A 23,727-nucleotide genomic window follows, 5' to 3' on the forward strand; every position below is an offset into this window, starting at 1 on the left:
CCTAGAAAGCAGAGGTGGTGAATGATTCTTCCACAAATGTTCATAATTCTCTTCAATAATTATGCCTTATAAAGTGAAAATAATGAAATAATGTTCTGTCTGAAGATAAACAACTAAAGTCTGAATGGACCTTTAGTGGTTATTACTTTTGCATGTATTACTAAATATGTAACAGTGGGAGAAAATAAATCATTCTACTTTAAAAAAATTGACCCATCTTGAGGCTGCTCAATCAGTGGAGAGTTTATGATCCAATCAGCTGCAACATTTGATCAGATAATCATTTTACTTTTAAAAGGGAGTCTTTCAGTTACTTGGGAATACAATTCTCTTTGTGGTGTTTTCCTAAATAAATAAATTTCCTAAAGTCTACAGGATCATCTTTTCTCCTCTTCCCCTCTGTCAGATCTACCTATCGTGGAAGAGTGGCCCAGCAGAAGTGAAGCACTGGAAAGACATGCTCGCTCGGCCGCGTACTAACGTCGCCCAGTGGCACGCTCTCAAGGCCTGATCGCACCGCCCAGCTTCCTCCATGGCCCCTTCCCATCTCCTTTTCCCTCCTCCTCCCTCCCCTCTTCCCACTCCCGTCCTTATGCACAAGACTGACTTGCTGCCAGGCTGCGAAACACGGGTACAATTAGCCATCTGCTCTCTTAAACCTTTAAAGTCTTTTCTCCTTTCTGTCAAAAATCTCAAATCTCTTCATCTCCACACTTCTGTTCCCTCCTCTCATGCAGCCGTGTCTTAATTTCTGCGTCTCACCACTTTGCCAATGGTTCCCCTGTTTCTGACTGTCTGTGTGTCTGTCTGTCCTTATGCACTTTTGCCTGTGGAGGTCTGATAATCAGTTTCTTTGTCGATCCCTTAGTTCTGACCTGCACTGCAGGCCCAAACCCATTCAAGGTGCCAGTCCCGTGGAATCACAGAGAATCTTCAGTAATGGTCTAATCTTATATTATCCTATTGTATGAATATTGCAGGTACACAATACTATACAATATGTACTGTATGTACATATACATATTAATATATTAGGAACTTAGATCGGCAGAAATCTCCCCCCTCCCCCATGCACACGGCTAGTATACAGTATGTTATCCATAGCCTGTTATCCATCCGTCCTTGTCATCCCTCTCAAGTGTACTCTATTTTCTCCCCCATTTCAGCCCTTCCTCTTTTTTACTCGAAAGTGGTTTAATGTTCAGCTGAAGATGTCGAAAGCAATCAATACTGGGTTTGTGATGAAACCAGCTGAACTCAAGATAGATTTGTTGATGCTGCTGTCTCCTCTTTTTTCTCTTCTCTATGCTCCTCGTTCTCTCCTTTTTTCCTTATTGTTCCCTATTTCTCTTCCTCTGGCACAATATTAGTGAATTATTCCCACACCCCCTCTTTTCTGGACCCCCTCCTTGTCGTCTGTGTGCTGTGGGTGCTGTGCTGTAGCTCCAATGAAAATAGAGATTTAAAAAATAAATAAAATAAACTGTTCTTTCTGACGCTGGGAAAGCGAGGACACAATGAACTTCTGACATTGATCGCTCCTGATTTTTCCAGACAAAAAAAGCCCTGACACGGAGAGAGAAAAAAGAAGATGAAAACACAAAACAAGCAAACAAATCCCCCTGCAAGATACTATGATGTCATTTTTCACAGCATCATCAACTGAGGAAACCAATTTAAAATCTTCTTCCAATGTTAAGATGAAAACAGAAGCAAAAGGCTGCGTCTGTGCTGTCTGTGCACATGCATACTTCTCTCTGTTTATTGATGCTCTGAACTCTTTGTGCTGCCCTGTGCTCTTGTTTTGTGCTGATGGGGGTCAACCTCCATCAGTTTTGACTGCGTTTGTGCGTGCCTGTTGCTGCTGCTGTGTGAGTGTGTGTGTGTGTGTGTGTGTGCATGTGTGTGTTCACAGGAGCAACACAATTCAAACACAGCAGAAATCTTCTCTTTTCTCTTTCTTATCTTGTGCTCTTCTTGCTCTTCTTACTGCCATTGTTTCCCCATCCTCTACTGCCCTGCCTTCTATATGAGGGCACAGGGAAGTTCTATCTGCACTTTTTGAAAAATGTAATAACAATAATGATGATGATGATAGTTTTGATGATGATTACAGTACTGGTGAAAATCAAGGGAGGAGTTTCTGAAAGGGTGAACCCCAGTTGGGGGGAGGAGGTGATGTCTGCTCTGTGATTTCAGGGTTTGGAGATGAAGTGGAGGACACAGAGGATGTAGGGCTCTCATCCTCCTCTTCTTGTTCTTTCTTTTTCTTCAGTGTATGTGTGTGTGTGTGTGTGTCAGTCAGCCACCCACCCGACTGCTAGTGTCTGAAATGTCAGGCCAGGATGGAGATATCTGGCTCGTCTGCTTGTCACATGGAGGTCAGCCAGCACAGTAGTGGTATTACACAATGGTGTCGATCAACAACAATAAGAAGAATCCTAGTCAGTGCACTGGCCAACAGTCTGTACCTGGAAACAATACCTGGAAACACTAAAACTGATGTGCATTTTGGCGTCAACATTGACAGAAAAGTCTTTTGAAGGAAAGCGTATCGCAGACTGTGGGTGTGATATTAGATGATGGCCTGATCTGCCACTGTGAGATACTGTAGAAGCAGATTAGACATTATCTCTTCTCTGAGTGCTTGAGAGCACCACGCAGTGTACTGGTAGCTGCCCTGCTTGTCAGGCACATTCAGCCCAGCTCGATATTTCTGTAACGTAAATAAAACAGTCATAAAGCAGCAGCGAGAAAACTGTCATCCATTAAGATCTGCTTACACAGACGTCTGCTCTTTTTTAGTGTACACACTACTGTAACTGTCTGTTGGTGTGTTTTTTTTTAATCATAAAGTCCCGTGAAGTGTAATCCTGTCAGCTTTTCAATTTTTGTTTCACTCCAGCGGCTTAGTTTTTATTTAAATAAGGATGTACCTTTCAGACATCTCTCAGGTTGACATACCAAGTAAATACGTCTTTGCTTGTACATCACAGTTTCTCTTATCTTGTTATAATTTTTTGTAGTATCTCATGGTTTTGTGCTTGTTTTGTTTTATCTAAGGTTAACCTGACTGACTGAAAGGTTAGGCACTCTATTCTACACCTGGTTACTCCTGGTCTGGTGTCTCTTTAAGCTGCTCCGGCCAGCACGCGGTGTGCTGAGTGTGTTCTGGGCAGTGTGTTTTCATGTGAGCCTCGGTGCTGGCTGCTGTGATGCACTGATCCAGTCCAGCACCCTTCAGAACAATTGGCCAGGCGTGGAACAGGGCCCACTGTTTTGACAGCCACTGCCTGCAGTGTCACAGCACATTACACTCCTATTAGGTGGTCAGAAAAGAGCAATATCTGCCTTCTTGGACCCAGGGGACTCACTATTTGCAGAGCTAACACTTGCTAACAATAATACAAAAGGTGCAGAGCTCTCATTAGTAATCACATAGATTTGTAGCGCGGTGGAGATTCGTTGGTCAAAAATGGAAAAATATCAGCGGGTGATCGCTGCTGAAGCTGTGAAAGCCGCATGTGCATGTGGTGAGTTGACACAATACCACGGCCATTTCCTTTTACTGAGATTCCATGTTGCTCAAGGAGTGATAAATTGCTGTGCTCCAGAGGTTTACAAAGCTTAGTCATCAGTGACCCTGTAAACTTGAGGATATGGCTGTATTTTTAGTAACATGAGACACAGTGTGATGCTGCTGATCCTGGAAGGTGGACTGGAGGCTAGAAGGCTACAGGGACGGGCTTTAAAAACTTACTGACTGCTTTGGAGAACAGACTACTTCTTAAAAGGAAATGTTCCATTTCTATAATGTTAGATCTCCAATGGGTTAATCATCAAATAAATAACCAGTGACATGGTAATGCAAAACACTAAGCGTCTAGTCAAATGGAGCTGTGAAATGCCAGAAAATCCAACTTTAATGTGACGTTTTTCCCCCTCCTGCAACCTTTAAATCTCTTGTTGTGGTCTTATTAAAGCACATTATGTAGATAAGCTTTAAGGGGAAACTGTCCGCTCTCCAAGTGATAAAACACAGCAATTATAATGTCACATTTATGTGAAAATATACTCTCATTGTTTGCTTGCAGCAGTTCTAATGAAGTTAGAGTCATTTATCAACTTAGATAAATATAATATGAAGAATATTTTTGACCATTAAAAGGGGGCTGAGGCTTCCAAATTGAGATTTAGCGTTAAACTCTGAATTGGATGCTTTTAAAGCCAAAGGCATGTGCAACTATTAGTTCAGCAGCTGTTAATCTAAGACTATTAAAGCTCAAAGTCATGATTCGTCCATAAAGACGAAAAAACTGTTATTTCTAAGAAGAGACAAAGAAATAAAGCTTGGTTGTGAATAATGCCTGTGCTTTCATCAATTATTTACATTAGAAAAGCACGGTGTATCACAGCAGTGGGCTCTATAAATCACTCAAAAAGCTGCACTTCATAAAACAACCAGCAGTCCCAAACATTATGTTCTGTCTGCCAGCAGTCAAACAGCAGCGCCATTAAAACGGATGCTAAGCTCAGAGCCAAACAGTATAAAGGAAAAAGCAATTTCCAAATTCCAGTTTTATTATAGTGCCACCTGTCTCGCGCCTCTAAACTTATTGAGTTTTGTTGGCACCAACACTGTCAGCAATGACCTTCAACAATGCGGAGCTCATGAATACGGCACAGCAGCGATGCAGATGCTCCAAGTCAAGATTTTTGTTTTTTTTCTCAGACCAGCTCAGCCTCAGCTCTGTCTTTCATCATCGCTCCACTTCTTGGCGGAGCAGACTACTAGGTGCAGGTGTGAATAATTATTGTTTGATTACAAAGATTTAAATGAGGATGACACATTCAGCCAACACTGCCCACAACTTTGCCACAGAGGAAAGGCACTTAAAGAAGTTTTCCATAAATATTACTTGGTTATTTAGTCTTCGCTCGGGACGACACTGGAACACTCTCTAATCAGACTTTTAAAATGTTTTCTTTAAAATTTATGGTTTAGTGAGCAGTGTGGTTTAGGAATGATTATTCAAAGCAGTACAAATTTCGATTTTAGACAGTTGACCCACACAACTGTAGAGCATTGCATTGTGGGATCGGCACCTTCTGACGGCTGTCTTCTCTGAGATGTTCATTCCTGGGTGTGCGGCCCCAATTTCATCATCGTCACCAGCAGCCTTACCTCCTGTGTTGACTTTCTAAATAACTCGCAGCTTTATTGGCTAAAGGGTCACATCTGTTTGCTGAGGGATTAGCAAGATATTCTTCTGAGCCTGATGATACTGTTTGTCCTTGTCCCCTCCTCCATTTCTTAGTCCTCGCTACTTGCATTCCTTGATAGATGTGGCTTTCTTAAGATGAGCCTCAGTGACTCACTCTGTTGGAAGCGTGCCTGCTTGGCGATAGTTTTTGTGATATTAAATTAAGCGACACTATGCTTCATCTCTTGGACAGAACTTGAGGTGTGTGTGTGTGTGGATTAAAATCAGGCCATGGTAATCTCATCCTGGAGGGACTGCAGTGGATGTTTTAGTCTGCTGAATCACGGCTGAGTAAGCCCAGAAATCGCCTGGGTCACCTTTGTCATTTTGTGCAGTCGGTGTCTGTGTGCGTCTCGCCCTGTGCAGACAGACATCGCCTCCTCCAACTCACCCTTTCAATTGTTTTAAGCATCTGGTGAAAACCAATGTGACTTCTCCCAATCAGGGTTTAAAGTAAGCATTATTTGAATGGCAACAAAATGAATATGAAAAACAATAATGAGTAATAATATATTTTTTCTTTTTGTTCACATTTGACTGTGGGTCAGTGTGTATGTATGTGTGTGCTTGGTGTTCTTGTGTTGGATTTTATTTCTTTACAAAACCGCGAGAAGAAAATCCTTCTGTTTTTGAAAACTTTATGTAAATATTGTTGGTGAAAAATTAACATTTGTTGTACACCGAGTTTTCATTTGTCACTTGAAATGATGAAGAAAACAATGATATTCATGAATAACAGTGGTGATGTTGATGATGCTGAAGCTGATTATACCTGCCCTTCTTGAATAAGGGCTTTTGATGTCCGCTGTATTTTTGTTGGAGGTGTCGTGCGGTCAGGGCAAGAGAGACAAAGGGAAGGAGTGATACCCAACACATCCCAGACCCACTGTAGCAACACTGCCACATACTGTACCCCTTCTACCCCCTCCAAGAAATTGACTGTGGCACAAATTGTAGCCTGTGTTACTTATGCCATAAAACATCTTTGTGTTCTTATTACAAGCATCAGACACAGAGTGCTCCCTGGCTGTGTGAGAGGACTGTTCACCTCCCTGTGGAGTCACTCTGCCCCGGTCGCTTGGCATCACATCTCACCCTGTCTGCTTATAGGCTAGAGGATTTACTGTAATGCCATTGTGTTAGACGGGATTGGCCCTGTACTGACACTGATGATGCCTTCCTCATTGAATTTGGAGTCATTATTGCTCTACTGGAGGCCATACATGGGGATGGGCATGCATGGAGAACAAAGTGGATTCCAAGTAGAGGAGTGTAAACCATCCATCTTATCCTGCGAAGATAATTTTCATGTTGTTTGTGAGTCTTTTTTTGAGGGGGTTCGACTCATGATGAAGCACAACAGACTGACGTGAACTTGCCTCTCTCAGGCAGATATTTGTGTGTTCACATTTGTTGTCCAGACCAAAGCAGGAACTTGCATTCAGTCCTAGTGTGTGAACCAAATGATACAAAGAAAAGGCACACAGCAAAGGTCACGTTGTGATTGGACAGCTTTTATGATGTATAACAATGATGATCCAAATGCATTTGTTGGGTTTGCTAGTATAAATTTGTTGGACCAAACACAGTACTTTACCTCATCACTTTATTTTGTTAGAGAGGATGCAATGAGAAAAGAGACAGGGGAAGACATGCACCAGCTGGAGCTGGTCCTGTGCCATTGCAGTGAGGACTATAGCCTCGGTTTGTGTCGGCCGCCTTTAAGTTTATTCAGGCGGTTCTTGGTCTGCTTGTTTTGTTCAGATGGCTGTAGTGTCATTTGTTCTGGTGAAACACACTAACCTTCAGGGTTCGTTTTCATCCAACCAAACATGCCAAGTGTGAACACAGCTTTAAAATCCAATAATAAAAAGCCCAGGACTGGTGCGCAAGCCAAACTTTAACTGCCATATGGCAAACTTAGGAGAAAGGGTAGTTTTTAGTCATAGAATGAGAAATGTGCCCTGTGCCTTCTTGACATACATAAATTCAGCCCACTGCTTTATCAAAAAAAAAAATATAAATGCACAGGGCTGCAGTCCAGTTATTTTCACTGCAGGTGTGAGTACGCCCACTGCCCTATTTTCCTTATGTATCTGGCTGGCCTTGTGTACAGTGCAGGGGATGGAGCTTATCAGTTTCACATTACTTTTTGGACCGTTTGTGCCACCGACATGATACAGTGTGAGCAGATACTCCCAGCAGCTGTCTCCGGGAACGACAGCGGATACAGTCCTGCCTTCATTTGTAATACCATCCTTGAGAAGGGAGTCCCACAGGGAGGGCAGAAAGTCCACAGACACACTAAAAATACACTGTTTTCCCCAACTCCAGAGGGTCTTTCTTTCCTTGCTGGTTGTAAATAGTGATTTGTGACGCGGTTAGAGCAGAATCTAACTCCTGCCATAATGTGGACATTTCTAATCAGGTAGATGATAAGCAATACATATAACTGAACTAATGCCATACTCTGAAATGTTACCGAGTGTGGTGGTGGCTTTGCATTAAGGGATGTTAAGGGTAACACTCCTGTTTCTTCACCTCGTTTCTGAGCTTGCCATGGCCCACCTCTTCAACAAAGAGTGCTCTAACTTAAGACACACAATTGTGATGTGTACAATCTAATTTAATGTATTTATTTATGTATTTTTGCCAACTTTGTATAGTGTATAAATATCTATAAATATATGAAAATGACGGTACTGTATAGATTTTAGCTGCCTGGTAAGGTTATAGTATATACTTGGTAGACTAAAAGAAAAAGCGTAGAGCTGTTCAAAAGCCAGTTATTGAGAAAAACGCTTTCTGTAAAACCTGATGTCACTGGCTCTTTTTATATTCTAGGTTTCGTTTCTGGTTTATTTTTTTATTATGGCCAGTGGGATCTAAAGTGTGTGTTGTTCTTCTTTTCGTCCATTTGTTTGTTAACCAGTTTTTTTGCTGTTTTTTTGTTTTTTTGTTTGTTTGTTCTCTTAATAAGACACAGTGAGGTTCTGGCAGCCAGGAGAGTGCAATGGAACGCAGACTGGGACCCTGTGCAGTAGTGTGTGTGTGTGTGTGTGCGTGTTAGGTGTGTGTCCGTCCATGGTAGTGCTAGTGCTCTCTGTGCAGTGCCTCCTTGCTCCCTTACTCTCTCTCATGTAGTTTGTCATGTGACGCAGTGTATGTTAAGGTGCAGGATGACTGTGTTTGCTGAAGCTGGCAGATGCCTCCCTCTGTCTCTCTCTCTCTCTCTCTCTCTCTCTCTGTCTGTCTCTCTCTCGCTTGCTCTGTGTGTCTCCTCATGTCCACTCGGTTTCTTCATTACAACGCTTCACTATAATCCTCCACTAAGTATAGATTTCCACTTCCTCTGCTCGATTGTTCATTTACTCTCCCATTCAGCTGGTAATGCATATACCACCAGAGTCTAATTTCACAGTAATCCATGCTTCCTCTGTATGTGATTCTTTGTCCATTAGCGTCCGTCACCCTCCACATTACTGAAGAGCACCTTGTTTTTCCTGCAGAGATCTGTGGACTAGAGAATGATTTAGCACAAAAAGAAGGGATCCACACTATAGCCATCATACCTTTTATGTTTCCCCCTTTTTTCTGACCTCCTCTCAACCCAAACTCTGAGGAGGGAGGATAGCTGTCAGCTCAGCATCACAGAATCGCAAAGCAGCCATATTTAAAAGTCAAGCACAGATGTGTGACTCAAATCTATGTTGTGGTGGCGTCACTGCTGCCCATTTGTAGCAAGCGCAAGAGAATAGCCTTAAAGATTGGACCAACTACAGGATAAAGTAGTGGGATTATGTGCATTTGTAGTGGACTATTATTACCCTCCCTTTTCCCACACCAGATTTATTACTCAGTAGTTCAATGTGTTGCTTGGTTGCTCTGTACATATCTGTGTAGTACTTCTGTTGATGTCCCTGTATTAGTGTAGTAATGGGTTCTTACTGGGCGGCCTCTGCAGATGCCCTCCCCCTCCTGTCCTCGTCTCATTCCGTCAGAAACTTCAAACATTCCATTTAAATCTCTAGTGAGCAACGTTTGAAAAATGATTATATTTCACGTAGGCTGCGAGGAAGGACTGAACCAGCCGACGATTCTTCTGGAGCCATGATAATAACCAAGACGTCGAGTTCATGTCCCTCTGAGATACCCACACCAGGCAGCACACTCTGCTGAAAGACCTTCACACACACACACCCCTCTGCTCCTCTGAAACACACCTCCACACTGACCTCACCTAGCTGTTAATAGATCAGAGGCTCACCGACTGGTTTGAGGAGCCAATGGCCCACCCGTGAGAGGGGTTGGGATGGGTGAGGGAAGGGGTGGAGGTGAGAGAGCCCTGAGAGGCAGTAGAGAGGTGTGTCCCTGCTGTGGTCACTACCTGGGTCAGGAGGGAAAGGAGTGAGGGCGTCTCGAGGTCGAGCCCAGTAGCACTTTGGTTTTGCGTTCCATGTTTTTTTTAGCCTCTCCTGTTTTTTGGCCGAGCGGACTGTGATCTTACTGGTTGATTTTCTTGTTCTCCTCCACCCATCAGTGTTACAGAGTGTGTTGGGTGGACGGAGCCTTGGAGCTGAGCTCTGATTTTGTTCCATATTAAAGAATCATTTTTACTACACCTTTGTCCAGAGATTTATTTGAAGAGTCAGAGCCATAGATTCTCTGTGTGGCAGGAACATTTTGTGTTTAACAACATGATATTTTAATCTTCAACCATTTTGATTATCAATTAATCAATCCTCCCAGAATGGCACCGCTTTGGTTCAGGCCATATCACAACAACTGAATGGATGGCTGTGAAATTTTAAACACTTGTACTCTTGATTCTTTCATTAACTTAGTGCTTGTTTAGCATGTGTTAGCATGTCATGGTTCCGTTTTGTAATGCGTTTTTGCACAGTATATGGGACATAAAACATGCAGGTGGGTCACAAGCTGTAGACGAACTGGTTTAAGCTAGAGATACAGCAAAGTAGCTTTAACCAAGCTTTCAAAGATGTTTTTATGTCTGCAACAGAACCAGAAAAGCAAAATGCTGCTGCTTGTACTGCATTAAGGCATTAGTGTGTTTTATTGTAATTGTATCTGACATTTTTTTATTATTATTATATTGGAACACACATGAGAATCAACACTTTACAAATGTTTATGTCTTTGAGAGTAATTCTCTGAGTGACACATCATTCAGCGTGAAGGTGAATGACTACGTGCTACAATCTAAAGGAACTTTTCTTCTCATTTCCAGGATGATGACAGAAGATTTCATTAACTGCTGCATTGTCCAAAGATCTGATTTTCCCTCCAACAGCTCTGTGTGCTTCAGGTTCAGTCCAACTGCAACTGCCGGAAGTGGGAGGAGTAATGTTAGGAGGAGGTAGGAGGTGAGAGTGATCTGAGGGTTCAGCTAACCCCAGATCGTCTCTGCTTCTCAGAGCCATGTCTCTGTTATTACCCCTCTGGGTCTTCACCATGCCATTCTCTTCCATGCTATTCTCTCTCCTCATTTCTTTCTCTTCATTTCTATTCTCGTCCTCTGTATTTGGTTTCTTCTTCTGTTGATTACGAGCTGTCTTGTCTGTCAACTCCTGCTCCTTTGTGTTCACAAGACACAACACAAAGACAGCTTATTTAGTTTCCACTGCTCTTCAGTTCCAGTTCATCTTTTTTCTACCAAAGTTAATCATTTTTCAGTTCTTGTTGGATCCAGCTCACCTCCTGCCTGTGTCCTTCATCCAGGAGGACAACCTGCTCCTTCAAAGTAGTAGAGTAGAGGGCATTTCTCAGTCCCTGCACCTCATTCTCTGGATAGAGCTGCTCCACTGCAGCCTGTCTGTAATTAAATCCGTAAACACCATAATACATGGGCACAGGTGCCTGAAAGACCATAAACATACATAATGTAGTTGACTCAGAACTACAACAGCTGTTCACTAATTTTTTACAGATCAGTCTTTTAACAACAGGACTCATTGGAGCTCGTCAGCTCAGGTCTGATGAGCAGAAGTGGAATTGTAATTGAAACTAGAGTTTCAGAATTCTTGTTATTTGCAGATGAAGATTGTCTTGATATTGACACAGACACCAAGATAGGTTACTACAGCTCAGGAGACGGTAAAAAGTAAAGAAGAGCTCCCCGATGAGCATTATTTAAATGCCAGCTGATTCATTTCAAACAATCATGAAGTTATAGTGAAATCACTATGAAGAATTCAGCTCCTGAAAACAAAACTCAGTCATAGCAAGTGATGAGATCAAACCATTTACACCATTAATACATTTAATAATAGGTCTCTTTATCTAAAAAGTAAGGAAATGAAATATTAGTGGTCTATTTTATGTTTAGATGTTAAGTTTCAAAGCCCACTCAATCAGATATGATTGTATTTATTCATCCTTTATTACCTTCACAGTAAAAAAGAGATTTCCTTAATTGAATTTGTTTCTCCTCATGTTACAGAAAATAGCCCGTCTCCATGCACATATCAGAAAATATTCATGTTATGACTTTTTTATGCCTGAATCCTCCTCTCCTCATCACCGCCTGCCTCCTTAGCATTACATGCACCGAAGCTGACTGAAACTCAAAATGGAAAGCGATGACAATGCAATTTAGTCTAAACCGTGCGTGCCAGATTTGCCTATTAAGTACAGAAGTCAAAAAGGAAGCAGGGAAGGAGATAAGACTCAGAACAGCGAGGCAGTGAAGCAGAGAGAGCACCTCTGAGACCCGCCACACAAAGAAGGGTCTTAGCGCCTGAGCTGTCTCTTTATGTCTCTAAACATTAATTCCATATGGCAGACATAGAAACAGGTTATTGAACTGACAGAGAAACCATTTAGATGATTTTCAGAATTAGGCAGAAAGCACAGACGAGCACAGAGCCGGCCGAGCCCCTGCAGACAAGAGGCCGAGGTTTCGTCCCTCCATGAACGACAACAGACGGCTGCAGGCAAGCCAAGTGCATCATCTCGACGGGAGACCCTTGCTTGCATCACCTTGATTTATTTTTAGAACTGCATCCACTTCCTCCATTTTTTTTGTCTCCCCTGTATTCTAAGTGGGTGTCTCATGTGCAAACTGTTGCAGGGGGTGCAGGGTTTTTTCAGGATCAGTTTGATCAAGAAGGCTTCATCATAACTGACTCTGGCTGCAGTGCAGGCATGTTACATGTGAATTATGCAGATTGAGAACAAACACAGATTGCTGTGCTGCACAGATGAACAATCAGAGGAGAGTTTCTGGGTTTTCATTTCAGAGTACAGCAGGTGCTTCCACTGATCAGTTCCTCCTCTGACTCTCAGCCTCAAGTTGCTCTAATAAGTGAAATCATCTGGTGTAATCTTTTACTGGAATGAAAATAGGCGCCTGGTCCTCCCTGCTCTATGGATCCTTGTGAATTTATAATTAGAATTGCCAATAATGTGAGCATTGTGCTTAAGAGAAAAGAAGCCGGAAATGAGACTGTCAGTTTCTATGATGCAGGCGTTTCCCTGTAGTTATTTTTTTTTTGAGAAGATAATGAACAGTTCCAGGCTTGGCACGACAGCATGTCAAGAAAGACTGTGGAACTGCAATACAAGCAACAGCTTGGTAAAGATAGGCTCCGTCGACTGCTGGTGTTGGGCAGATGGAGGGAAGAAAAGGAGCAAGAAGTGATGTGACAGAGGTGAAGAAGCAGTGTGAGTCCGAGGAAATTACATGAAAAGAGAAGGAATAGGAGGTGAGAATTAAAGGAAAGGTGTGGAAATGGTGTGATTCAGTGATTCAAAGGGTGAGCAGCTTGGTGTGATTCTGTAATGCAGAATCCCTCAAAATAATGACACAATGAAGGAAACATTGCAGTGTTTGAAGTGTGTAAGAGCATGTGTAATACAAAGCAAGTGATGTGTGACATTCACAGGATAGCTGACATTTAATTTAATACAAAAGCCCCCCTGATGATGGTGTTTATTAATGTATGTCTCCATGTGTCCATGCACAAAAATAAGCCTGATGCTCTAAATGTTTTTTTTTTCTCCCAGATGTCCTAAATGCACCAGGAGGTGAGAACATTCTCGGGATTAAATTGAAATGCTGGTGTTGATATATAGATGGTGTTCAGACATTTTCTGCAGCTAACAGCGGCAGATGATGACTCCCCTGTCTCGGGTTGGACATTTTTATCAAGATGTCATGCAAATTTCAAGCCATCCATCATTTTTATATAACCTCAGTCTGAAGTCAGAGCCATGGTGGCATCACAATGCCATCCAGTGGACACATGCAGGAACTATCCAGGCAACTCGGCAGCTGTGAGTGTATGAGTCCATGAGACACATACATGTGTCGACTATTCTGACAGTAAAAAAACGCACCAAAGGAAAAAAAAATAGAATTGCATAATAATAATGATCCACTATAGTATTTATCTGGTAATGCTGTGTGGTTTCTGAATGTTGTTGTAGTCTGCACTAATGCTGAAAATGAAGATCATTTTAAAGTCTTCAAAATGATCTTTTAGGTGTTGCAAATTAACATATATGCAAATTTTCCATCTGTTTTTAAAAACGCTATAAGCACATTTGCCACCTGAATCAACTGTGACACCTGAAGCCGCCACCGTGTGTGAAAACATGCTGCAGAGAGGTTTAAATATAAAGCAAAGGGTGCTGATGAATGACTAAAACAACAAGCTTCTGTCACGCCAACTGACACTTTAATGAAAACACACCTGAGCAAACTGTAAGTGAACAAAAAGGAAGTCACACTTAATCATTCCAGGATGTAATAAATCTGCAACAATATCCACTGCTAAGATGTTTGTTTAGAATGACTAAACTTTGTTTTGTCATTCTAGTCCCATTCTATCATTCTGTTCTAGTCCTTCCAGGGTAAACTATGTACACATCATGTTGGTAGATCTAATCAATAACACTGCATGAGCCATTTTTTTCTGTCACTGTCTTTTGTCTAATTTTTATTTGTTTTATTTTCCTGTGGAACAAAAGCTGAGATCATTGCAGTGTTTATGAGAAACTGCAGAAAAACATTTAAATGTGATCTCTGCATTATTGTCTGCTTAACACAGGACTTACAGCAGACTCTTCTGCTGTTCTGGTGTGCCCTTGTATTGAATCTCCTAGCAACAGAGACCTGTTTACAAAGCCAGCAGAATGCAGAGAGGTGAGCAAACAACCCGGAGTTACAGGTATGTCCCGGGAGTTTGTTTTTCTCTTCAGTGGCAGATTCCTTTTTTTTTTCTAGAGGTAATTTATATTCAGGGTAAATAAAAATAGATGTAGCCTCACTGCAACACAGAATGTGCTCACTCTCTTCAGTCACACTGTGAGATAAAGGCAGCACTCAATACATTATTTCCTGCACAGTGAGCTTAAAGTTGGGTGGGATGCTGTCAAACCTAAAAACAAAGCAGTTACACATCGTTTGCTGCTTGTATTTGTGGTTACAGCAGTGACTGTAAGCCTGGAGGAGATTTCCTATCCATCACTGATGTCAGTGAAGGTTTCCATTACAGCAGTCACAGATGGCTGAGCCGGGGAGGATTGTCATGCCGACTGCTGAAGCAACTGGCAGCAGAGTGCAACTGACCAGCAACAAGCTTCCCAATACTTCTACGTACACTGAGAGTGTTGAGAGTGTAAAGAAACATTTAAAGGGGCAATTTGTTAAATGTTAAATTAAAAATTAAAAACAGCAATTACCTGATGTGATGCTGCACAGAAATCTAACGATGTTAGCAACTATGTGGCTATATTAGTTAACTTGCTCAATATAGCATCTAGTCCCTAAAAAAGAGTATAATATTCTATTATATGGCTATAATATAACATAGAAGCAACCAGTGTTTAATATAGAAATGATCTAACAACCGACCAGTATGACCTGCCTTGGTGTGAGGCAGAGGGTTGGAGAAGCGTCCTTGCTCTCCTTATAGGCAGTAAATTGGGCTGCCTGATTCCATCAGACAATGCAATAATTATTTGGTGCCATGAGACACAGTTATAGGATACACATGTGTGTTCATGGAATTGGGTTTCAGTGTGAATTAGACAGAGACATCCAGACTGTCATGTTACTTTTGTTATGTTTTACGTCTCAGGCTAAACAAACCGGTGTCTGACATAGCCTGATTGGTTGCAGTCCTCTCTAATCCTCATCAACAGAAGCTGAGAGGACACCTGACAATGGAGAAGATGGTAGGTGCAGTTACCTTTAGTGGCGCATACAGCCAACGATGCTGTGAATATGTTAAAACTATCTGTCATTATGCTTCTATTTCCACAGACAGAATACAAAAGAGAGTTTGTGCCTCATCCTCTCACCCCGGCAGGTAACATAGAGAAAGGATTTAACAGGAAACACTTGCAAGAGTATGAGGTGAACATTCATACTGTCCCCTTTGCTCCAGAGACACCAAACAACACCCTTCTGGGTCCAAAAGGAGAGACCGGCTTCAGAAAGGCGACAGAGCCTCAGGTCAACATCTTTAAGGAGCAACACAGCTCCAGGGTGAGTTCATTAAGTTACATCTAGGGATGATCTAATTCATGTAATTAATGTTTGTAACAAAGATTAAATAACCCTACAGCAAACACTGGCAAAACCTGACAGCTTCTGTTGTCCAGGAGTATTTAAGCTATTAAAAAAACCCCAAAAAGCCTTTTTTTTACTAAGTAACATTTAGTTAATCTACAAAAAACATTTGCTCCTCTTTGAACAAATACCAGTAATATTTTTCAATCAAACTAAATATTTATGAACCGGTTTTTAAGTATTTCTTCAGCAAGAACAAAGGCTTGGAACACTGGGTAGTTTTAAAGGAATAAAATTATTATTATTTGCATTAGAGTTTTGCTGCCAATCATATGTCATTCTAGTTACATTAGACATATATATATATATATATCATGTCACTTTAATAAAGGTATCTTGGCAGCTATAATCACCTGTTAAACTCTCATTGATGTGCAGGTTGAACCTCGTCAGGCTCACAGCTCTGTGATGAAAAGTGAATTCCCACAGCCTTCCTTTACACCAGTAAAGTCACACTCAACTCTCTCATACTGACAAAAAAGCTATAACATGGCATAAAACTGTAATAATTGTCCTTTTGTGTGTTGAGGGAACTGAGTCGATGCTGCCCTTCTGCAGCCGATCCTGTCGAGAAACAGGATATACTCGGAGTAGCATGGATCCTCTGGGCTTTGCAGCTGAGCCCCAGTACCCGCAGAGGTCCCTCCTGCCATCGTCTGAGATCAAAAGCATTGCACCTAATATGACTATCATTGGAAAAAAGGTGATGTACTTTCACCCCCCCCCCCTTTTTTTCCTTTAGCAAATATTACTAAAGCTCTTATCTTAACTGTTTTACTGTTCTTTAGGAGTCCTCAGGTTATCTGAAAAATCTTCCCAGCAACCAAACTCTCCCTATTACACCATTTGAACCTTCACACTTCATTACACTTTATAAGAGCACGTAAGTGTGTCTTTCAACAGTGGTGGAAAAAGTAAAACTAAATGAAATTAATAGTAAAATACACAAATAACATGTCCTGGATTATTATGCACAATATTGTACAATAATATTAAAAAATATGTCAAATTATGGACAATTATTTGACAAATATTCAGCCAATAGAAATGCATTCTTATTGTTTAGGTTTTGTCATCCTGCTGATTCCAAAAAGCTGGAATATGATCTTACCTATGCAAACTTCATCTACTCTAAGAAGGGCAACACCTACACTCACCAGAATATGGACAGGTACAGTCATGCTGTGCACACAAAGTCTCATCATGTACACCAGTCCTCTGACTCACGCTGCTTATTTTTATTCCACAGGTTCTTCTTTAGAGGCTGAACCACTGCATCACAACAATAAAGTGTCATGTTAAACAAAACTGTGGGTAGTTCCTGTTTTAAAACAACATAATGGCCTTAAACTACGTAATCTGGAAATAAATTACAAGTTATCTTCATCATGTACTTTTGGTGTGAGTAGAAGAGCTGCCAGTCAGACAGACTATGTGAGGTGACTCATGAGAAATCCAAAGAATTGTCTCTGATCACCTCACTGTCTCTGACCTGCAGAGAATGAGAACAGTGTAAACTAATGAGCAAAATAATTACACTCAGACGGAGCATGGTACTGATTCCCATGGACGTCTGCAGTGTGTCAAACTGTTGTGCCACCCACTGCTGTTGGATGAGGAGGAGGAGGGCTGAGATTCCACCAGTGACAGAACATTATACTGCAGCTCCATACGGTGCACCAACTGTGGGCCAGCTCTCGCAAACTGCAGTGGTGTCACATAACACCATCCAGACTGTTGTGTCAAAACAACACATATATAAAACCACACTGGATGCTTGCAAAGGTGGTTGGTGTCAGCAAAGTGCAGACAATATATCATGTGTAAATAGATGCAGTGGAACTACATTTTAGCCAAGAAAGGCAGTGCCAGTCTGTTGGTTGATCCAGAGTGGGGACAGTTATTGTCTCCAGATCATAAATCCCAGTGTTTTTTGGTGATTTATGATGTTTTTCAGATGTTTATAAGATTCTCAGTCATCCAGTCATTTTCATTCAATTGAATCGAGGTATCTGGTCTTGTAGAGTTTTCTTGAAGATGTTTTCGCTGCTCCTCCAAGCAGCTTTATCAGATCTAATTGATGGGGAAACATGGTTTATATGTGGTGGAGGATCTTAGTGGGTGGGTCTGTGTGAAACTCAAACAAAAGCTCTAAATGTCTCCATACTTACCTGTGTTGGCCTGGCTGCCTGTGTATCGTAAACGTTTGCCTCCCATGTATCTGTAGGTGGAAATTAGGATGTGACAGCATCCCAAAGGTGAGGCCAGAACATTTTGATTGCCCCCTAGTGGCTGGCTACATTATAGGTCGTAACCCCCCTTTCCATGTTAGTGGATTAAGTGGATCCACATAAAAACTACAGGTATTTTTCTCTTTTTACTTTAATTAAATTAGTTATTGTTTTCTCAAAATAAATAAGGAGGGTTGTGCTTAATGCAGAAGTGGAACAGTGTGTGGGGAGAACAGTGAGGTTGCAGCTTTACCTCTCTACCTCCAAACTCTGGTTCCAACTGTTGGTTTCCAACACAGCAGTGCTGCTAAGTGAGCATGTGTGTCTATGGGGACTGACTCACTCACTTGTTTGTGCTAGAGAATAGTGTGTGTTATTTTTAAAAAAGAAGTGACATCATTTAATCTTAAAAAAAAAAACGGCAACAGTTTCAGCAGCCATATGTCATTGAAACTTGCATGTAAAATTTGAGGCATCAGTTCATGTCTGTTCCTTCAACAGCTTTCCCAACCATAGACTCTGTAGTCAAGACACTGCCACACGAGTACAGGCATTAATATTTAAGGGTTGGGATAAATATTTCACTCTTTCAATGAGATGTGAAAAAAAGATATGCAGAGGGATGATTGGATTACACACAAGCCCCACATAAATAATGAGTGCAGAGATGAGAGAAGAACAAGGGCTGGGCCTGCGTCATGTTAGAGACAGAGGTGGAGGTGGTGTAGCCTCCAACAAAAAAGGAGTATACAAAAGTCACACCAGGTCAATGACCTTTTTATTTGAAAATGTTCTGCTTGATGTATTTTCTTTAGTCAGTCCATTTTATTTCATGAAGCCTCCCTATGGACTTACCTTTTATGGTGAGGCACCCCAGCTATTCATCGCTCTAATAAGCCCACTCGTCTCTCGCTCTATCTTGGCGCTGACGCTCATAGGACTGCTTACACAACACTGACACGGTTTGTGTTTAGAATGTCATAAATATTTTGTACATCTAAGTCCAATACACACATTTACATGAGGGCATAGTCTTGGTTTATAAAAATAGCAATGAGGCTGGAGTGAGGTGCGATAAAACAGACCATGAAATACTACAGCTTCACTGGTAAGAGGTATTTCCACACAAGTGATTGAATCAGCTGAGATAATATTTATTTATGTTGAACCTCCATACACACTTTACACACACAGACACACACTCCACCTGAGTCCTGCTCTGATCTGCTGTGTGCTATACACACATAATGCCCGGCTCATTTATTTTTCACAGTTAACAGATTAGAAATTAGCAGCACAGCTAAGATAAAGTCTCTCAGCCTCTTTCACAAATGTGTCCGTCATCCACCTGCCTGCAGATCATCTGGATGCTTCTTCATGCCCCTTCATCTTGTCTCCCCATGTCCTCCCTTTCCTCATACTCATAGTCCATCTGAGCCCTCTCGTACTCCAGCTCCTCTCCCTCATATTCAAACCCCTCTCCCTCACATATCAGCTCCTCTGTCTCATACTCAACCCCCTCTTCATCATACTCCAGCTCAGCTCCGACATACTCTGTGACCGGCAGCTCCATGCACTCATCCTCCTCCTCCTCCTCTGCCTCCCCACCCTCCATCACCAGGGGCTCTTCCTCTCTGACCTCCACGTCCTCTATGGTCACAGCCGCCTCATTAGTTGCTTGTTTGGAGTTAGAGCTACTGTTCTTCAAGATGCCGTGTATCACCGGCTCCTCTCCTGCCAGAGCCAGCTCCTCTGCCTCTTTCTCTGCGGCCTTACGGCGTCTCTCCTTCCGGGCCTCACGGGCCTCCAAGAACTCTGCAGCTCCTTCCCCAACCAAGAACACTTCCTCACCTACTTTGGGAGGTTCTTTGATCGGGTTGTGGTCATAGGAGAAAAGGCGCAGGGCTTTGAGACGCTTCAGGCTGGGAAGTTCTGATATCTTGTTGCGGTCCAGGTCCAAGATCTCCAAGTTCTCCATGCGCAGCAGGACTTTGGGGAAGGTTTCAAAGCGGTTCCCATAGAGCCATAATCCCCTCAAACTCTCCATACGCCAGAGGTCAGGAGGCAACGTCTTCAGCCGGTTATCCCCTATCTGCAGGGACTTGAGGTGAGGCAGGTCATAGAGCGTCCGCGGAAATCTCTGGAAGTAGTTGCTCTCCATCCACAGGCAGCGCAGATTCTGTAGGTTCGAAAGCTCAGGTGGGAGGCTCATTAACCGGTTACTGCCCAGGTAGAGACGGGTTAGGTTAGTGAGCTGACAGACGGGCGAAGGGACGTCTTCAATTTTATTGAAGTCGATGGCGAGTATCCGCAGGCCACGCAGCTGGGAGATGCTGTCCGGCAGAGTGCGCAGGCTGTTTCCACAAACATAAAGCTTCTCCAGGTGCATCAGTCCACAAACGCGAGAAGGCAGCCGCTTAAATTTTCTGTAACTCAAGTCCAACACAGGATCCCCGCTCTCCAGCAGCTCCTCCACCCCTAGTGGGAGTTCTTCCTCTTCTTCCTGCTCCTTTTCTTCTTTCTTCTCTGTGATTTCTTCCTTCTCACCATCCTTCCCCCCTTCTTCCTCCTCCTCTCCTCCCCCACCTCCCTCTCCCTTTCTGGAGGAGTTGCCCATGCTGTGGCCTACAGCCCCTGACTCTGGTGTGAGTCAAGACAGAGTCATTTGATGAGGCAGTATCTGTGACAAGTTAACCCTCAGCCTGGGAGCTGCTGTTTGTTTGTGGTTGAACCCACTGACTGTAAACTGCATCCTGGTCCAGGCAGGTTAATGCTCCTGCAGCCATGCCAGTTTGTCAAGTGTCTCTTTGCCCCTTCATCTACGATCTTATCAGAAAAACTTCAGCAAACTGTTAAATAATAGTAATAATAGTAGTAGTAATAATAGTAGTAATAGTAGTAGTAATAGTAATAGTACTGCTGGTAGTTGAACTCTACTAAATACAGCTGAATTTTGAGCTGAAATTTAATTCTAGCAGTCCTTACCCTCTCTGACTTCCTTCAGGCTTTTAAGGGAGAAGATAAGGCGCAGCTCTGAGGTCACGGTCACCTGTTCACGTAAGCAGTCTTTTTTTTGTCACTTTAGGACACTAAATAGTCACTTTGCTGCCCCCTCTTCCTGCGGGAAGTCGCTGGATAAGCCCACAGTGTGTGCGCAGCTCAGTGACCTGGCCGGCGGCAAAGAAAAACAGTTAATGGAAGTCTGTCCACTAGTTAATGCAGCTGCTCCCCATTAGAGGCCGAGGTCTTCTCCGGAGTTATAATCCGCGCCACGGAAAGAAATTGCACAAATTAGAAGACTGCAGTGCTGGCTGAGTTTGCTGCTCATGTTGGCCGCTTCTCTCCATCAGTGTGAAGGTTTACATTCAACTGCTGCCTCCCTCCCTCCCTCTGTAACCGGAACAGGGGGCAACCACATCACATGGTCAGTGTGTGTGTGTGTGTGTGATAGAAGTCTATTAAAAACACGAGCAACAAACTTTATTTTCTCGCGCTCCTAATTCAGGGCAACTTAATTTTTTTCTGTTTTTTTCGTGTTATATAGCATTATACACACACTGTAACACACATCATTACTCAAATAATTAGACAATTAGTATCTATTATCTACTGTCCTGCATATATCCTATCAACTATTATTATAATATATGTATTTGGTTTATTTTATATTTGATAACTTTTTATGTGTTTTATCATCAAACAGAAATACATTTGATTAATTTTTCACAAGGTACATTCACAATAGACTCGTACTGCAAGTTCAATTTAGAGGTTTGTACATTTCATACTTCCATCTGATAGGACTCACTCTCCCTTTGTCCAAATACATGCATGTTAGGTTATTTGGTGACTAAATGAGTGTGAGTACGGACACAGATATGGAAACGATGTGGAAGATGTGAAGGATCATATAAACCAGAATGTCTGCAAACTTTATATTATGAAGCAGCTCAAATGCATTAGTCATAATGTCATACACAAATACAACAAACATAATCACTCCAAATAAAAACATGTGGCCTTGACTACTTAAAGTTATGGCTACTGTTCTTAAAGATTTAAATACTTCCTGCAAACATGAATACAATCACACCAGTAAAACACCAGAAATAATCACACTGTCTCTTGTAACTCCAAATATGGTACCTTGCTGTGCTGGTGTCACACACATTAGCTTCCGCAGGATGATTTTATAGACCAATGAAAACAAGAACAACAAGAACAGAACACTGCCAGCCCTCATAGTATGAAGGCAGGAAGTATATTAGCCATTAATTAGATAGATAGATAGATAGATAGATAGATAGATAGATAGATAGATAGATAGATAGATAGATAGATAGATAGATAGATGAGTAAAAATGACTAAAGTCCAGTTCAGATTGAAATGAATGTGACATGACTAAAATATATTCATACACTGTGGCTCAAAATAGCTCCAACATTTGGATGAGCCCAGAGCAAGTTTTAAGTAAAAGGGCAACAGCAGTTACAGCAAAAACTAACTTTGTCCAGTGGAGAAATATTCACAGCAGTCACTACATGCAGCTCTTTTAAAATAACCTACTCCATAACAATGCTGCTTAAAATACTAATTATGAAAAAGGTAGTGGTCATAAAAATGTTAGGACTAATTAATTTTTCAGATATTTTAACAGCAACTGTAAATGTTGCAGAGAAGAAGCAACATTCACTCCTGAAAGGCAGTGGTTTTGTCACAGGAATACTCTTCTCACAGTGAATATCACTACTCCAAAGTTTTACTTTGTAGTAGCCTATAGTACAGGACGTGAGTCTTTTCACTTAACTCATCAGGCAGACAGGGTTTCTGATTGATGTTGTGTTTGTTTGAATCGGATGCTGAAGAAAAGCCATGGAAAAGCTGCTGGGGTCAGATGTGCAGCGCTTCTGTCAGCCTGATGAGCTGTGGCACAAGAGGCGGACAAACAGGGAGACAGTCCGCATGCTGCTTGAGGATAATCCTGTCTGATATGCTGAGGACCAAAAGAGCTGATTTGCACATTTCTGCTTCGCATTGAAACGACCCTGAAATGACACAAAGGACTGTAAACAGGAGACAGACAGACGGAGACCTCAGGCGGTGAATAGATGTGACTGCTGAGGTGAACGTGTTGCATGCAGATGAAGCACTGCATGACCCAGCAAGCATGGGGAAACAAAGTGTGATAAAGAGTCATTAATTTTTCACATCAGACCATGTCATTAATAATGCAATGTCATATTTGGGTTATGACTGGTGAAAAATGCCTTATGACGTGGAGAAGACTGTAAAGATAGGCCTTATATGGGTCAAAGGACAAAGGAGGCATCTAATCAATGGGACAAATCTGCACCACCTGCTGGTAGGAAGAAGGAACTGCAACAGTCCTACATATCCAAACATGTATAGATGAAACTTTACCTATTGTCTCTGTACGAATTTTAAAAGGCTGCTATGATGAAATCAATTGTATTTTGATATAGGAAATCTTAGTAACATTTTAAGGGGTGGGTGTTATTCATGACACCACGCAGCAGCTGCAGCTACAGGCAGCTAGGTGGTTGATTCGGACCCGGACAGTCAGGTCAGACGGTCCGCCTCCCCTCCAGCAGCCTCTTTTATGAGTCTGTGCTA

The 23,727-nt window shown here is 42.1% G+C and overlaps 2 protein-coding genes across 2 annotated transcripts in view; one reads left to right on the top strand and one right to left on the bottom strand.

Annotated features, from left to right (window-relative positions):
• Positions 1-9,750, top strand: part of LOC114451767 (rabphilin-3A-like) — a 29,311-nt gene extending 19,561 nt beyond the window's left edge. The window contains exon 8 of the mRNA XM_028430612.1: positions 407-9,750. Within this exon, the coding sequence (XP_028286413.1) occupies positions 407-511 (105 nt within the window). The 3' untranslated portion in view covers positions 512-9,750. The remainder of the gene's footprint in view (positions 1-406) is intronic.
• A 9,717-nt stretch (positions 9,751-19,467) lies between these two features.
• Positions 19,468-20,709, bottom strand: lrrc10b (leucine rich repeat containing 10B). Its single transcript, XM_028431868.1, has one exon. The coding sequence runs from the start codon at positions 20,707-20,709 to the stop codon at positions 19,468-19,470; it is 1,242 nt and encodes a 413-aa protein (XP_028287669.1).
• Between the last annotated feature and the right edge of the window lie 3,018 nt (positions 20,710-23,727).

The sequence above is a fragment of the Parambassis ranga genome, chromosome 19 (assembly GCF_900634625.1).
Source record: "Parambassis ranga chromosome 19, fParRan2.1, whole genome shotgun sequence".
Taxonomy (NCBI): Eukaryota; Metazoa; Chordata; class Actinopteri; family Ambassidae; genus Parambassis; species Parambassis ranga.

Bases quoted from the DNA above. Each gene is read 5' to 3' on its own strand.
- lrrc10b (XM_028431868.1), bottom strand. From the start codon at position 20,709: ATGGGCAACTCCTCCAGAAAGGGAGAGGGAGGTGGGGGAGGAGAGGAG.